Source organism: Heteronotia binoei, chromosome 9, assembly GCF_032191835.1.
Source record: "Heteronotia binoei isolate CCM8104 ecotype False Entrance Well chromosome 9, APGP_CSIRO_Hbin_v1, whole genome shotgun sequence".
Classification (NCBI taxonomy): Eukaryota; Metazoa; Chordata; class Lepidosauria; order Squamata; family Gekkonidae; genus Heteronotia; species Heteronotia binoei.
In genome coordinates, this window is record NC_083231.1 from 5,349,789 (window position 1) to 5,366,518 (window position 16,730).

Consider the following 16,730-nt stretch of genomic DNA (forward strand, 5'->3'; position numbering starts at 1 on the left):
CGTTTCTGTGACTCACATGGCACTGCACAAAATATGGTATGGCATTAATAATGCCATCCATGTTATGTTTTTCAAGTTCAGATGTCACTTCAGAATATTTCATCATTGTGGGAAGCCCCTGTTTTCCAGTAACTTGACTAAGCAAATCTAGGTACTCACTGCAAATACTGCCATGCAGATAAACAAAAGCAAACCTTGATCAACACTGTTAATTGCTCCTGCCATACAAAGGGTGGGGAGATGAGAGGGCCACAGGACATTTGCCAATGGAGGTCCTCCAATCCCATGCTCCCTACACGTCATTTAAAAGGAAGGTAGAGAAATTTCCAGGCAAAAGTGAATGTGCACATATTTCAAAGGCAGGTAAGGGTGCTAATAAGAAGAGGGATTTTTAAAATTTGTTTTTATGTACGTTATTTATAGGGGCCCCATGGTGCAGAGTGGTAAAGCTGCAGTACTGCAGTCCAAGCTCTCTGCTTATGACCTGAGTTTGATCCCAGCGGAAGCTGAGTTCAGGTAGCCAGCTCAAGGTTGACTCAGCCTTCCATCCTTCCAAAGTTGGTTAGATGAGTACCCAGCTTGCTGGGGGAAAAGTGTAGATGACTGGGGAAGGCAAGGGCAAACCATCCCAACGAAAGTCTGCCATGAAAACGTCATAATGCGACGTCACCCCAGAGTCAGAAACAACTGGTGCTTGCACGGGGGACTATCTTTACCTTTTTTGTGTTATTTATAGTCTTTCATTCTCACTGAGACTTAAAGTGGATTACATAATGTTAGTCAATGCAATCAGTGGAATGAGATATCTAACGAAATCATTCATCTTCCATTCCCTCTTCACCCTTAACACACAATTTCCACAGATAAAGAAGGTGGGGGGGGAGTGGGGGGGGGCAGCAGCCAGCAAAGAGGTTCACAAATAGGAAGACAGCAGTCAGAGGCCGCTAGCTCATCAGCAACCTCACATGGTGTTGGCTGCCACACCTCTGCCTCCAGCACTTACAGGTGATGGTGAAAACTCCTTCTGTCTTTGATAGTCACAATGTGGTTGCATTTCACTGGCCATGGATACTCAAGTGCATCACATGAAAAGGGTTGTCAACTCTGAGTTGGGGAATACCTGGAGGTTTTGGGGGTGAAGCCTGGGGGGGGGGGAGACTTTAGCAGGGCATGATGTCATACAGCCCACCCTCCAAAGTAGCCGTTTTTTCCAGAGGAATATATCTTGGTAATCTGGAGATCAATTGGAATAGGGAGATCTCCAGGTGCCACCAGGAGGTTAGCAACCCTACAACATGTATGACTAATATAGGTAGCTGTGGGGCTAATCAAAAACCTGTCGCAGGCTTTGTTTGAAAGCCAGTTTGGCTTCTAAAAGCAATTAAGTTATGACTGAATGGAAAACCATTTAACTATGCTTGTACTAGCAATCATCGCGCTGAAGTTTTTGTTAGACTATGAACAAGCTGCGGTAAACCTTCAAGGAATACTTTTCCAAGGAACAAATCTTCCAATGCACGCCCAAGCTAAAACCGCTTATAACAATTTCCTTGTCACTGTCAAGAAAGTAATAACAGCCAGAATGGCAGGAAAACAGTCAACTATATGTGGCTTTCTGATGTATTCATAGCAATTTAATCTAAATGGAAATGTAGCAGTGTTAGACAAACAGCTGCCTCAATGGATAATTTAGAAGCACAGGATACTTTTCCTGTATCATGCAGCAATCAGGTTGCCACCTTTTCCTGTTGCTGCTGAGCCTTTGACAGAAGCCCAAGATGGAGATGTTTCTCCCAGCGTAAGAATGCAGGCCCGTGGCCCATGCGGTCCAACACTCTGTGTCACATAGTGGCTGAAAACCTAGCACGGAATAAGCAGTGCAGAAAGCTTCATATGCTCAGTCTTTGGCATGCTTGATTACTGTTATAAACAGTGGGAGCAAGAACATTTTAAAAAAGGAAACTTCCTGCTATACAACAGAGCCTGCTGGGTAGACCAGTTAAGGCCAAAAATGGTCTACAATATCCTATCATAACCCAATCCTTTATGATCTCCAGCAACTCTGTGAAATGTGGTACAACTCAGCATCAACCTCCTCTCAAAATATATTGTTGGATCCAGACACAACTGGCCATTTCCATCATTTTCCTCTTCCTACTGCAGACTGCCCATATGTAACTCCTCAGGATCCCCTGTTCCAAACAGTGTTTGTTGGAGAACAGAAGGCTGCATTGGGGGGTGGGGGGTGGGGGGGTGAGGCAGGAAACTTCCACTCTGCTGATGGAAAATTTAGTCTGGATACAGCCCACAATTTGGAATGAGTTTCTCCTGTGAAGGAAGGCAAGATACTGCTTAATCTCCCAACGCATAGCCTGAAACATTACATCATGAAATGTCTACCAAAGCAGGGGAATAAGTGAATCTAGCTCATGATCAGTTTTAAGCTCAGCATTCTGAATATGCAACAAGATCCTTCAAGAGTTTTTTCTCCATACTGCTTTTCTAAGGGAGTTCGGGCATTGGAAGGGTGCTCTTGTTCATTAACGTTTCTGGCTTCCTCCTTTTAGAGGATACATAGGCAAATATAAATTGTACTTTACTACAGAAAACCCTGTTGTAATACTTTCTTGGGATTTGGTATTCCCGCCTAACTTAAGGAAACTCTGTAGTGCTTCTCTGCTCCACAAGGTAAGAATGCATTTCTCGGCCAAAATAAAAAGCAGCACTTACAAGCCGGTTTATTTTGAAATTGTCAAGCATCCATGAGTAAAAATTATTTCTAAATACTCAGATTTATAACTAAAATCTATAGTTTCAAGTGCAATTATGTTGTCCCAATAGATCATCAGACAGTTCAATGCATTAACCTTACAATTTACATTAGAAGTTAACCTTTACACTTCACACTACAACAGTGAAACATTTCCTGCTCAGAGACAGCACTTCAGCATCCATTAATCATCACTCAGGCAAATATACCATCAACATTTTTAATTAGCATGGATGCACTCTCTTCTCAGCCCCATCTGTCACAATGGTTGTTTAAAAAGCTGACTTATTGGACTCTGTTTTGGGAAGGGCTCTGGTTAATATCTAGGAGAAGAGAGAGAGTTCATCCATCCAACCTACACTGCAGCCTGATAATTCCTACCCCTTCTGTAAGTTGCTGATAACCACTGCCCTCAGGCCAAGAAGCACACTGCAAATCAAGTAACAGCAGCTCCTACACAGTTCGGGTTAATTTTGGGTCACAATTTATCCTCTAGGAATGTTGACTTGACACTTAGGGATTTTGCTTATAAATGTCATAAAGGAGGGGAGCTGGCCACAAAGAAGGAAAATAGAGTAGAATCGTGTGCATTTTTTGAAAAGAAATTATGCTTATAGTACAAAGTTTGAGTCTAACTTGATAATAAGTCTTTCTGAATCAAACTTTGGGCACAAACTTATTCTATTGCTTCAGACCAACATGCTACCCACCTGAATCTATGTGCTGTGGTAAACATAAAAATGGATTTTAAAACTGAAATAAACACACTTCTGCTCTGCTGCCTCAGCCCCTGCTCAAAATAAAAAGACTAGAGGAGGGAATTCTCCAGTAGGCCATAGATACAGGCTGCTATCCTGTGCACACTTTTTAGAAAGTAAGCCACCTTGTATTCAGTAACTAAAAGAGAAGCAAAATGTTAATTTAGATCAGGGGTGTCAAACATGCAGTCAGGGGGCCGAATGAGGCCTCCGGAGGGCTCCTATCAGGTCCCCGAGCAACTGGCTGTCATTTACTTTCTTCTCTCTATATCTCGCTTCCTTCTGCAACACAGCTTGCTTTGCCAGGTTTGCTCAATCGCACAGGAGCTACAGAGCAAAACCTCTATTTTCTCCATTGGCTTAGGCTCCTCCCTTGGGGAGGAAGGGGGAAAGCAGAGCTTGTTTTTCCAGGCTCTCACAATTGCATAGCAGAACTACTGAGCCCAGCCTCTCTTCCTTTTATTAGCTGAGCTCCACCCACCCAGTTCCCTGGAGAAGAAAGGAAAGAGCCAGAACTTCCTTTGCCCAGTTCCCTGGATCCCATGGGAGAAATACAAAGAAAGCACCTTTAAGACCAATGAGTGCTAACACTTTAAGCATGTTTAAGTTTTTAAAAATATATATATTTGTGTTTGTCTGTGTTCCTTATAAAGTTTACATCTCTGCTACCTAATCTTAAATAGGTACACACATGGCACGGACCAACATGGCTCGACACAACCCAACATGGTCCGCCCCGATAAGGTCTCATTTATGTCAGATCTGGCCCTCATAACAAATGAGTTCGACCCCCCTGATTTAGATCCAAATATAACCTTATTGGTTGCTAAATTCCTGCCTATCATATTTTCCTTCAGGAACTGAGTACTCTTTTGGTCATTGCTTAAGAGCTATTGACCAGAGAGGCTCTGAAAAGGAAAAGAAAGGAAATATTTTAAATGAGACAGGTAACAATTATGACACGTTGATTCAAGATAGATCCAAGCGGGCGGCCTTGTTGGTCTGAAGTAGTTGAACAAAGCAGGAGTAAAGTTGCACCTTTAAGACCAACCAAGTCTTATTCAGAACATAAGCTTGTAAGCTTAGAGAGCACACGAAAGCTTATGTTCTGAATAAAACTTGGTTGGTCTTAAAGGTGCAACTTGACTTCTGTTGTGTTGATTCAAGGGTACACATCATAATAAGCAGAACAAAATGCAAAATACCCACTTCCCCTTTCTGCCGGACCTCAATCCAAAGTAGGACTGGAGGAGGGTAGAAAGGCAGGAGAATACACCCATTCCTTTTTAATTAAATCCGTAATAAGAAGTTTTATATCAAGAACTTCTAAGCACTTAGCAAAGACTTGGGCAAACCTCTCCGATGATCCACAGGAGCCCTTTCCATATGGTGAACTCCAGTGAGTTGCTCTGCTAGGATTGGAACTTCTTGGGTGAAAAATCTGACTACTGATTACACTTCCAAGTATATAAATGGCACTGTTCTTAACCAAAGGAACAGCACCATTAAAGAAGTTGAGTGGCAAACACTGAAGAAATGATCGCTGAGCTGACAAACACTTCTAAACAAATGTGTAGATTTCTAGATATTCTAAAATAGATCTTCAATCAAGACCAGGACCAAAAAGAAGAACAAGAAGAACATGAACAAGAAGAAGAAGAAGAACAAGAAGACGACAACGACCTTAATGGACTGATCAGTTGCCTACTTTCTCTTTACATAATGTTAGTGCCAAGAGTGGCTCTTATGGAAGAACTTGCAAAGACAGCTCCATCTACTACACAGTTACAGAAAATGTTACCATTGTTCCCTTTTGTAACAGTACACCATTTTAAAAAACCCCTAAATATATTACAGTGGAAATTGTATGTACTTTAGTACAAGTGGCAGGAAGTTTTTTTCCAAATCCATGGAGTGATGCAATGAAGATGCGTTTTGATGAAGACAAAAGAAACTGATGTGAAGCACAGTGTTCCAAAGCCCATGAACAGGTAGGGATTAAAGGTACAAACACAGTTATAATATTCATATTTTTCAAACAACCAAGTCAAGAAATTGAAAACTGAAAAGCTGTCTCTGCCTATGTGGGCTAGTCTGCACCAAGAAAGGGCTGAGATAACCAGCCGCTATGTCCTTTCAGTGGCCTCATGCAGTTGATGCGCAGAGTTGAAGGGAGGAAACCTAAAACAAACAGTGCTTTCAAAAATATTCCCAACTCCGAATTCAGAGAGCATTCCTTTTCCAATATGTGAATGTGAAGACAACACGAAGAGCTGGCTGTAGAGAAACTGGACCCCCCAAGGGTATTGTGACTGACGGACACATATTCATTTTGTTATGTCCTCCTCTTGCAGCCGCCCCTTACTCTCCTTCCCTCAGCTCCCCCACATTGTCAAAATTCAGACTTTAGGGTCCTCTCAACTGGAACCAACATTTTTTCCCTTTTATGTATGAACACCATTTTCACACGTGCAAGGAACTTTGCCTGTGGAACACAACTTTCACAGCTGCCCCCTCTCAAAATGCCATCCCTAGGAATAGAATTTCAGGAGGCATTTGGAGCTGCTGTGGGAACCACAAACAATCTCACTTCGTGGGTGGATGCATCTGCAGAAGCACTGTGCTAGATCCAGCTTTATGTATTATGCCCTACCACGTTCCACCAACGAAAGCAAAATCTTTTCCTGCCAGCCTACTGTGACCCCTGAAAGGCCCTGGCTTTTGTCCTCACAAACAAAAACACTACACAGGTTAAGGGTTGCCATGAGAAAGAAAATCAAGTCAGATTATCCCTGAACCTTCTTTCATTAGTGGAATGGTGGAAGAATGTCACCCATTTCACTGGAACGATGTTATCAACCAAGAAGTCTCTCTCAACAGATAGTGACCAACAGAAGCCTTTTATTTTTAAGGAGTAAGACAGAAGTATCAGGTTATGTGCTGCTGATCAAACATGGTTTTTGAAGGGGGAACAAAAACAATAATGCAGCCATTTTATATAAGAAAAATAAGAAAAACAAACTAGCAGAGCTTCCCAAGTTTTACAGGCAGCATCATGCTGCTAATCACTGAAGCAGGTTATTTCCATGAAGTGATATCTCCCAGCAGACTAAACACTGTGATTACTGTCACAATATAGCACCCCCCCCCCATTCAGTGCAATGCATGAAATATTACATTCTGGAGTCCAGAGCTTGCCAAAATCAATGCACAATGGTGCCAGTTAAGCGAAAGGACCACACATAGACCAGTGTCTACAAGACTGAAGCCCACATAGCTGTAGTACTGAGCTGAGGATATGGAATATAAATGCTGATCTGCATTTTAGTACATCACCCAAACATTCCAACGAAATAATTATTTAACAACTTACTTTTATTGCCTACCAGTGCCACATGTGGCTGAGTTTCTGACTCTTCATTGACCTTCTTTATAACATTGTACCAATCTTCCAAGTTTTCAAAGCTCTGCTGATTAGTGATATCATACACCAGAAGGACAGCCTGAAGAGGAAAAGTACAATTTATTTTTAAAAGTGTGTTAATTTATCCTACCATCTAAAGCAGGGGTCCTCAAACTTTTTAAATAGGGGGCCAGTTCACTGTCCCTCAGACTGTTGGAGGGCCGGACTGCCATTACTGTACAAGGCCGTGGGCCATCAGTTCTCCGTCTTCTGCATCTCTCTCCCTTCCCCACACCACACACCCGAGCCTGAGAACTCACCTCACCTCGGTATCACCTCACACTCTGTCTCCGCCGCCTCAGCCCAGTGCCGGAAGTGTGCGTTGCTAACGCAAGTTTAGGTTGAACGTCACTTCCAGTCTGATTTTGCCATAACCCAGCGGGCCGCATAAACGTCCTCAGCAGGCCGCATCTGGCCCGCGGGCCGTAGTTTGAGGACCCCTGATCTAAAGTCTTCAAGAATGGAGTCCATCCCAGTTAAGAATGACCTGCAAGACCAAATTGAGGAGGTTCCTACTGTAGGCTACAGCAGGGACCACATGTGGCAGGGTGGGTGCTCTGACTGAGATAAGTTGCAATGGAGCCCCCAAGATTTTGACTACCTAGGGGCCTTCAAAGGGTTTAATCTTGCACTGCCTGGACTTGATCTTCATCAACAAGAAAGAACTAGTTGACAAGGTGAAACTAATGGGCACCCTCACAAGAGAAGGCCGAGGAAAAGTGGGTGACCATGTAATTGTAGAATTTCCCCCTTTGGGAAAGGGGGAAAACTATGCATAATCAGACATATAAGTGGACTTCAGGAAAGCTAATTTTGACAAACTTAAACTTATGCTGGGTAGAATCCTATGGCCAGAAATACTTAAGGAGAAAGGGAATTGAAGAGAGGTGGGAGTTTCTTAAAAGTGAAATATGGAAGGGCACAATCACAAATGATTCCTATGAGAAGGAAAAATTGGAGGAGCCTAAAGAAGCCAAGGCAGCACCATAAACAGCTTTCTAAGGACTTGAGAAATAAAAAGACTCATTTAGGAAATGGAAAGGGCCTTATAACCAAAGATTAATATAAACAAATAACCAGTGCTTGTAAAGAGAAAGCTAGGAAAGCTAAAGCTCAGTATAAGCCGAGGCTAGTGAGAGATGCTTAAAAAAAAAAAGGTTCTTATGTACAAAGTAAGAAAAAGAGCAAGGACATGGTGGGCCCCTGGCAGGGACTGGAAAAAGAAATTGTAACAGGTATTCCACTTCTCCTCAGCCTTCTCTTGTGAGAGAAACAGTGCTCAACATGGCAAAAACAGAACACCTGATGAGGGAAGGGAGTTGCAGCCTAGAATCAGCATAGGAGTATTAAATAAACTAGTTTCTTTAAATGAAACAAAGTCCTTGGGGCCAGATGAACTGCATCCAAAGGTATTAAAAGAACTCATGGACGTAATTTCTGAGCCTCTGTCCATGATTTTTGAGAGTTCTTGGAGAACAGGTGAAGTGCCAGAAGATTGAAGGAGGGCAAGTTTTCCCCATCTTCAAGAAAGTGAAAAAGGAGGATCCAGGTAACAACTGACCCATCAGCTTGAAGTCTATACTTGGAAAGGTTTTGAACAAATCATCCAACAGGCAGTCCTTGATAATATAGGATGTCTGTGATTACTAAGAGCCGCTATGGGTTTCTCAGGAACAAGTCATGTCAGACTAACCTATTGGCCTTTTTTGAGAAAGTTACTACCTTGCTGGATCATGGGAATGCTGTAGACATACTTTATCTTGATTTCAGCAAGGCTTTTGATAAGGTTCCACATCATACTCTTGTTGACAAGTTGGTAAAATGTGGTCTGGATCCTGTTACCATTAGGTGGAGCTGTAACTGGTTGACAGATCACACCCAAAGTGTGCTTGTGAATGGTTCCTCATCCTCTTGGAGAAGAGTGACAAGTGAAGTGCCTCAAAGATCTATACTGGGACCTGTTTTGTTTAATATCTTTGTAAATGATTTGGATGAAGAAATAGACTGAATGCTTATTAACTTTTCAGATGATACTAAATTGGGAAGGATAGCAAATACAGTAGATGACAGAGTCAAGATTCAGGATGATTTTGACAGGGTGGAAAACTGGGCTAAAACAAATAAAATAAATTTTAACAGGGATAAATTTAAATTTAGGCAGGAAAAATCAAATGCATCATTATAGGATGGGGGAGACTTTCCATAATAGTAGTCTGTGTGAAAAGGATCTAGAGGTCTTAGTGAACCATACGCTGAACATGAGTCAGCAGTGTGACTCAGTAACTAAAAAGGCAAATGAGATTTGGGCCTGTATCAACAGTAGTATAATGTCCAGATCACACGAATGATGGTATCAATTTACTCTACTCTGGTTAGACCTTACCTAGAGTACTGGGTTCAGTTTTGGGCACCATAATTTATGAAGGATATAGACTAGTGGAAGCATGTCCATAGGAGGGCAATGAGGATGGTGAGGGATCTGGAGACCAAGTCCTATGAGGAAAGGTTGAAGGAGCTGAGTACATTTAGCCTGGAGAGGAGATGAATGAAAGGTGATATGATCACCATCTTCAAATGCTTGAAGGGCTGTTATATAGAGGATGGTGCAGATTGTTTTCTATAGCCTGAGAAGAACCAACGGGTTGAAATTAAAACAGAAGAGTTTTTGATTAAACATTAGGAAGAACTTCCTGACAGTCAGAGCAGTTCCTCAGTGGAACAGGCTTCCTCAGCAGGTGATGGGCTCTCCTTCTTTGAAGGTTTTTAAATGGAGGCTAGACAGCCATCTGACAGCAATGCTGATTCTGTTAACTTAGGCAGATCATGAGAATGAAGGCAGGATGAGTTGCATCAGTGCTTAGTTCTCATGACCCCTTCTTACATGCTCAGGGAATGCTGTTCACCACTCTGGGGTCAGACAGCAATTTTTCTCCAGACCAGTTTGGCCAGGAATCCTGGGGGAGGGGGGGGGGTTGTTATCTTCTGGGCATGGAGCAGGTGTCACTGGGGGTGCATTGCGGGAGGAATTTGTCAATTTCCTGCATTGTGCAGGGGTTGGACTAGATGACCCTGGAGGTCCCTTCCAACTCTATGATTCTATATAATGAATCAGAATGGTGTTGTGATGAAAAGTGAGCTAGTAACCCCAGGGTTCAAATCTTACTACTATCATAAACACACTGGGTGTCCTTAATCAAGTTGCCACTTTCTCTGCCCAAGCTCATTTACAACACACCTCATCCATATTGGTTGTACAGATTAATGAAATAATACTTAATGAGGTGCTCTTTAGTTCTCCAAAAGCTTCAATTAAATATGAACTGATAGTAAGAGCAACAGTAACATCCTATTAGCCTTCCCTTCTCTTAATTCTGATTAAAGATCCTTGACTAAAAGTTTTGAGCAGTCAAAAATCCATCTATTAAGCAGCAGCATCTGGACATAGCACTAAACCAATGGAAAAATCTCACAACAGCAAGGGTAAGGTTTGGAAATCTGTCAGATAAAAGGAGTAAAACTAGATTGTGATGAGATGAAAATGAAAAATCATCTAAGTATTGTGTTTAAAACCTATTTCTATGACTAATATAAAGAGGACACTCCAACAAAATACATATTGAGGTACCAATTTTCCCCGAGAACAATCACAAAGGCAGTCTGAGTAAGGAATCTTTCTTAATCTTCCTTTCATAACAGGAGACAGATGCACATTCAATCAAGTTAATAAAAAAGCTCTAAAGTAATTTGGGATCGTTAGATAAAAAGCATAGGAAACGTACTATTATTAATGAGTGCTCAGAATGAAATTCCATCAAAATAGATGGGAGTTATTTCCTAAATGGTTTAGGACTGATTGTGTGGGAATCATTTCTGTTACTTCTCATGTCCCCAAACATTTTAAACTTTGCCCATGGAGGTCATTGCCGTATAAGGAAAGCCCCATATTATAGGGAGCTTTAACTTAATCTCACTTTACAACACTTCCGCTTCATATGTAGGAAAACATGATTTGGCAACACAGATGTGGCAAAGTTGATTTGGGATTGGGTTATGTTATGTTAAACATCTGTTAACTACATTTTTGAAAATGACTAGCTTTAAAATTTAACAACTTGGCCCCTTTTTCATCTCCTAACGTGCAATTTCCAGGCTTTCCTCTGTTAACAGTTCTTCCTCAGTTTTTACATACTAACACACAATATTTACATGTTGCCAAAACCAGCAAACAGTGTTAAACTTTTTTATAAATATACAGCCTTTTTATTCATTTCTCTAATTTTATTCAAGCAGTCCAAAAGATGAAATTCCAAAATCAAATGTTATTTTGTGGCTCCTTTCCAAAATAACAGAGAGTTCATTGTCTAAAACATTCCTTATTTTTAAAAATCTAGAAATTTTATTTTAAAATGGGCTGATTTCTAAAGCAATTTAACCATTCTGCAAAAAAATAGTTTGCTACTTTGTTGACTTCTTTTGTTTGGCCTCCTCGAACCTCAGCTGGTTGAGTAAGTTTAATGGCATAGAATTGGTCTTAATTTCCTCCTCTGCCTTTACTCCCCAGGAAGCATCTGCACTCAAAACAGCCACTATACCTACCATACCGTGGGGATATCTAAATAACCTCAGTGAAGATGGCTATTTTCAACTTAACCCACAATGCAGGGCAATGAACATCTGTTTCAGAGAGCTGTTGGGGATATACAAACTAGCACCTTTGCTTCATAAAAGAAAATACTGTAGAGCAATCCTGTATAAAAAAATTTAAGCTAGTTTAACAAAACCAAAGATCAAAATGGTTTCACTTAAGCAGATGTTTACATTTCACTAGTCGCTTAACATTCTCTCCTAAACTTTTTTCTTTAATGTAAACGTGTTAGAAAGGCCAACAATAAAATAACTGCAGTAATTTGTAAAACTGTACCTGCGCACCATAGACATATTTATCCAACATCTTGCCTCCTATTGTTTGACCACCGATATCCCATACTTGAAGAGTAACATTTACATTTCCTGTAACAAGAGAAAAACACTTTTTTTTAATATTTGAATATCTAACTTACAGAAAACAAGTACAAATAGGATTTCAGTGCACATATCAACTATGCTGGATGAGTCATATTATATCTGTTTCTAGGTTTTTTGTGCATGAGGACATCTATAGTGGACTGTGCCAACAGGAAACTATATTTGATCAGGATCCAAAAATACACACAACTTGTATGGCTGGGTGCAAGGGGTGTTATGTCTGGGTTTCTCAAAGCAGCAGTCCCCCCCCTTTTTTTTTTTAACTGAGGACAATTTTTAAGAGTTGCATTGACAGGCAACTGTAGCATGCACTTGTTTAAATAATGCCAGTCAAAGTTATAAGGGGAGAAATGGCAGCACAAAGATAAACAGCCAGAAATCTCACACCTGAATAGCTGCCTTGGGCACCACTCAAAAGCTGTCTGGAGTTGTCTTTGGGAAACATATAGAGCACAACTCAGATCCAAAGGCTTTTTGGGCCCAAAGGTTTGCTTCAACCCAGCAAACCCATCCCCAACAGCATACCATAATCTGCTTTCAAGCCCCCTGCCCGCCCCCTCACATTTACAGGAATCGCCTGAGGAACTCATGCTCAAGAAATGCAAAACCTATCCACGCAGATCCTGGCCTGCAATACAATGCAATAATTTTGTGTGCCAATTATGCATTTGACAATATAGATGCCATTGGTGCCTATTTCAGCCAGAAAAAAAAAACATTTCTAATCTCTTTGTGTCCTGATCTGAATAGCCCAGGCTATTTACAGTAAGGTCTGTCTATTAACATCTCCAATATTGTTCAGCTTCCAAAACAGTTGAGGTCAGTGGTTCAAGTGTTTTGTGCATGCTGGTCACCATAACTAATACATTAATATGTTGTGAATACTGAACCGCTAACGCTGCTGTATTCCTTTAGTAAATATCCCATCATTTTAGAGTTCTTGTGTGTGGGAATTCCACTTTTAAATAGAAAAAGATCTTGTTTTCTTTTCCAGCTGAATATGCAGACATTCTAATTTCAGTTTTGTATAATATTTAAAAATCTAAGAGGCACAATTCAATCAAATGTAAGCACCTTCAAGCTCCTCTGATTTCAGAGAGAGAGTTAAGCATGCATGAAAAACAGATACTCGAAATTTAACTGAACTAACTTTAGTCAGATTATACACCATTTTTTTTAAACAGCAAGATGGGGGTAGCGGAATCAGTTAAAGACAAAGTTACTGCTGTGGAGTGTCTGATCAGACTAGAAAATACACATATTAATATGAAACTATTTTATCATATCAATACAAAACTATTTTATCAAAGTATAATACGATTAATGGTGGGAGGGTGCAAAGGCTGACACATGAGCCTACCTTGCAAAATATTTTATAGACACGCACAACAGGAGCCACACAATTTGTTATAACTAGCAATGACATCTCTACGACAACATACACTGTCAGGAAATACCTTTTAATGCAATGAAATTTTAACAGCATAACTTTCAAAGTTTTGTATCCAAGGGCTGTGAGCTGTTTGCTGTCCCTATGCAAAAAGCTGACAAAGGGACGTATTATATCAAGACCAAGTATCTTAGGGTTACCAATTTTTCCTGCCTAGAAGTACTGTACATTTAAACAGGCACACACGCAGGAATCCAGGGGCTTCCATTTCACATGAATCCCACAAGTTTTCAAATATACAAAGCCAAAGAGTTTTGATTTTTTTTAAAATTAGCACTAAAATTATTAGAGTTCTTCATATCAAGGATTTAAGTAACTGTCCGACTTCTACATTGTTTACAAGACAAAAAGACACTGGGCGGATGCAGCCAGCTTTTGCACTCTCTCACCTAATTCCCCTTCTTACTACAGCTCCCACTGCACATGGCTTTTGTACATAAAGGTCCCGAGACATTAAGCACAGCATTTTGGGTTGGTTAAAGGGGATCCTTTTCTACCAGCAGAAAAGCTTTTCAGCAGCAGAAAAGCTGGTTGGGTCCAGCTTATGCTGCTCTGTACCATTTAAAAGATGTAAATATTGTTATGATTCCATTGATCCTTCTTCACAGGATAAAACACTACATATGGTTGCAATCTCTTACATGTTTACAGTCCCACTGTTATGATATGTAACTGGGAGAAATATCTGGTTCTTTTACAATGGACAATCAATACAAGTACAAAATGTAGAATTCCTTATTTAATTTTTTTTAACTCTCCCAAAATTGCCACATTGTAGTGGCAGATTTCAGTAATTGAGTACATTGTATCAAGCACACAATAAAATCAAGAAGAGTAACTGCACCAAGAACAACAATAAAGAGATGCTAAGAGGGAAGCCGATAAGGTGCAATAGTTATTAGTAGTAAATGCCTGATGAGTTTTAGTTCTCTTCATCAGTGCAATTTATTCAACAGTTGAACACACACATATCGCACCGGCTTCTGGTAAGACACAGAAACTGTTTTAAGACACAGCTCCTCTGTGTGTCTCGCCAGAAGACAACACAATATGTGTCTGATTAACTGATGAGAAAACTGCTCTGACAAGGAGCAAAGAAACGTCAGAACTTTTCATTAACTATAGCACCTTATTAACTTTGCTTTCCATATTCCTTCAAGTACATACACACTTTCCCTTGCTTGAGAATGTTAACTGATTTTCACTATGTTTTTACCTATTTTGAAGAGATACCTGTAACAACTATACTCAGATGCAACTTTGCATCTTCAGCAGGAAGATACATATACACATCTGTTAAGTGTACAGTCCACTGGGAAATTATCTTGCACAAACCATAGCAAAATGAACAGAAATTCCTATCCTTTGCAGTACAGCCCATGAAAAAAACTTCTCAGTGGACACTACCACAAGTGACCAAGCAGATCTGCTGAGGTGGAGGAATAATTTACATTCAAGACACAGCAACCAAATTATGTGCAAAACTATTATATTAAGATTATAAGCTTGCAGAACAATATGTTTCCAAGCACGGGTTGGTCCCCACCATATGCCCATATTGATCCAACTATAATTTTCTGGGTTGCTATGGCTATATATTTGGTAAATAAATACCTACTTTCAATTGGAATCAGGAAAACTTAGCTCTATCTCTTAGGTGCTGAATGTCAATCAATTACATACAGAAATGCACATTTTCCAGATAAAGCCTCAGTCTTTCAGTAATACTAAAGTGATTTAATTATATCTGGTAAACTGGAAAGTTTACAGATATATATTCACACAACGTTATGTGTTTTAGCAAGGCTGTATTATTTGAGGTTTTGCAGATGTATAACTTTCATGGTCAATGATGGGGGAAAGTTCTCTTTAAAAGTCAAAGGTTTTTAGGAGTCATATTAAGATTGCGTCAGAAATTTTGTTGGAACTTTTTTTTGTACTCTACAGGAAATAGTGTTCAATTGAAAGCAAAGTTGATCTTATTAGGGAATATAAGGCAGTTATCCAAGCTCTTTTGGTCTGAATCGAAGCCACTAGTAGAATTCAACAGCAACCTTCTAAAAGTATACTTGGGGCACTGGTTAACCTAACTTAAAGTTCTACAGTCAAGATGGAACTAAAAACACATGTCTGTCCACCTCTTCACCAAGATTTTTAAAAACTCTTTTCACAGTGAAACCCTGTTTACTGGACTAAACCCACAACCTTCCTGTAAGTATTTTGACTATGACTCTTAAGGAGCTCTATCTGCAAAACCTCTAACAGATGCGCTATTTTAAGCATTAAAATCTGCACAGTGGTTGCATCCAGACTATACAGCACTCTGGATCATGAAATATAATGAAATGGGCTACTGTTTTGAATATAATTTCCCTCTCAAACAGAGAGAGTTACGTCAGTTTGACATTTTAAAACATTTTCAGGTAAAGCATTCAACTACAGTTGATGCTATGTGCTGAAAAGGGAATTCCCTAGTTCAAAAGACAATGACCACAATGAGGAGATCCTTGCATAAAGCAAGGATCTGAGTGTGAGAAACAGCCCTCCTGCCAAAAAGATGCCAAGCACTATCAGTTTTGGTACCACACACCAGCTGTTTAGGGAGAGACAGGAAGTGAAGGGTATGTAGAACTAGCCCCCTTCCTGATGCCAAACAAATCATCAGTGCTGTTAAAGCTACCACAGCTGTCACGTAGTCAACAAGGTGTGTGTAGTTAGGAGTACCACGTAAGTAGTGCAACATACTGAATGTCAGGTTCCCCAAACATACAGGCCAATCAAGAACTGCATAGAAGTTATACTGCATGAACTGTAATTCACTTCATGAACTACAAGTCTTACTAACTTCAACAGGGCTCAACGCACAAATCTTATTTTCTTTATTTACTTCATTTATACCCCTTTCTTTCTACCCACTGAGAAGCCAGAGCAGTTTACATTTTATCCATTTTATCTTCACAACGACTCTGTGAGGTAGGTTTGTAGGTGTGTGACTAGTCCAAAGTCACCCAGCAAGATTTGATGGCAGAGCAAGGATTCAAACCTGGGTCTCCTAGGTTCTAGCCTGATGCTCTAACCACAGTCCTAAGCAGTCTATTACTTAAATTTTAAGCAGCATGTATTCTGAAAATACCTGACGCAAGTCTGCTGAATGTAAGGCTACCGACTCTAAATAACTGAAATCAATATGAACCAGGTGGCATTTTTGAAAGAGGAAGCAGATGAGCACTGAACTTAAAATAATAATGTCAGATTAAGGCACCG

The 16,730-nt window shown here is 40.3% G+C and overlaps 1 protein-coding gene across 4 annotated transcripts in view; it reads right to left on the minus strand.

Annotated features, from left to right (window-relative positions):
* The window catches only part of RAB28 (RAB28, member RAS oncogene family), a 92,588-nt gene that overhangs the window by 54,671 nt on the left and 21,187 nt on the right, over window positions 1–16,730 (minus strand). For all 4 annotated transcript variants that reach the window (XM_060246178.1, XM_060246176.1, XM_060246177.1 and 1 more), the window contains exons 3-4: window positions 11,913–12,001; window positions 6,902–7,031 (exon numbers count right to left, since the gene is read on the minus strand). In XM_060246178.1, coding sequence (XP_060102161.1) covers window positions 6,902–7,031; window positions 11,913–12,001 — 219 coding nt within the window. The remainder of the gene's footprint in view (window positions 1–6,901; window positions 7,032–11,912; window positions 12,002–16,730) is intronic.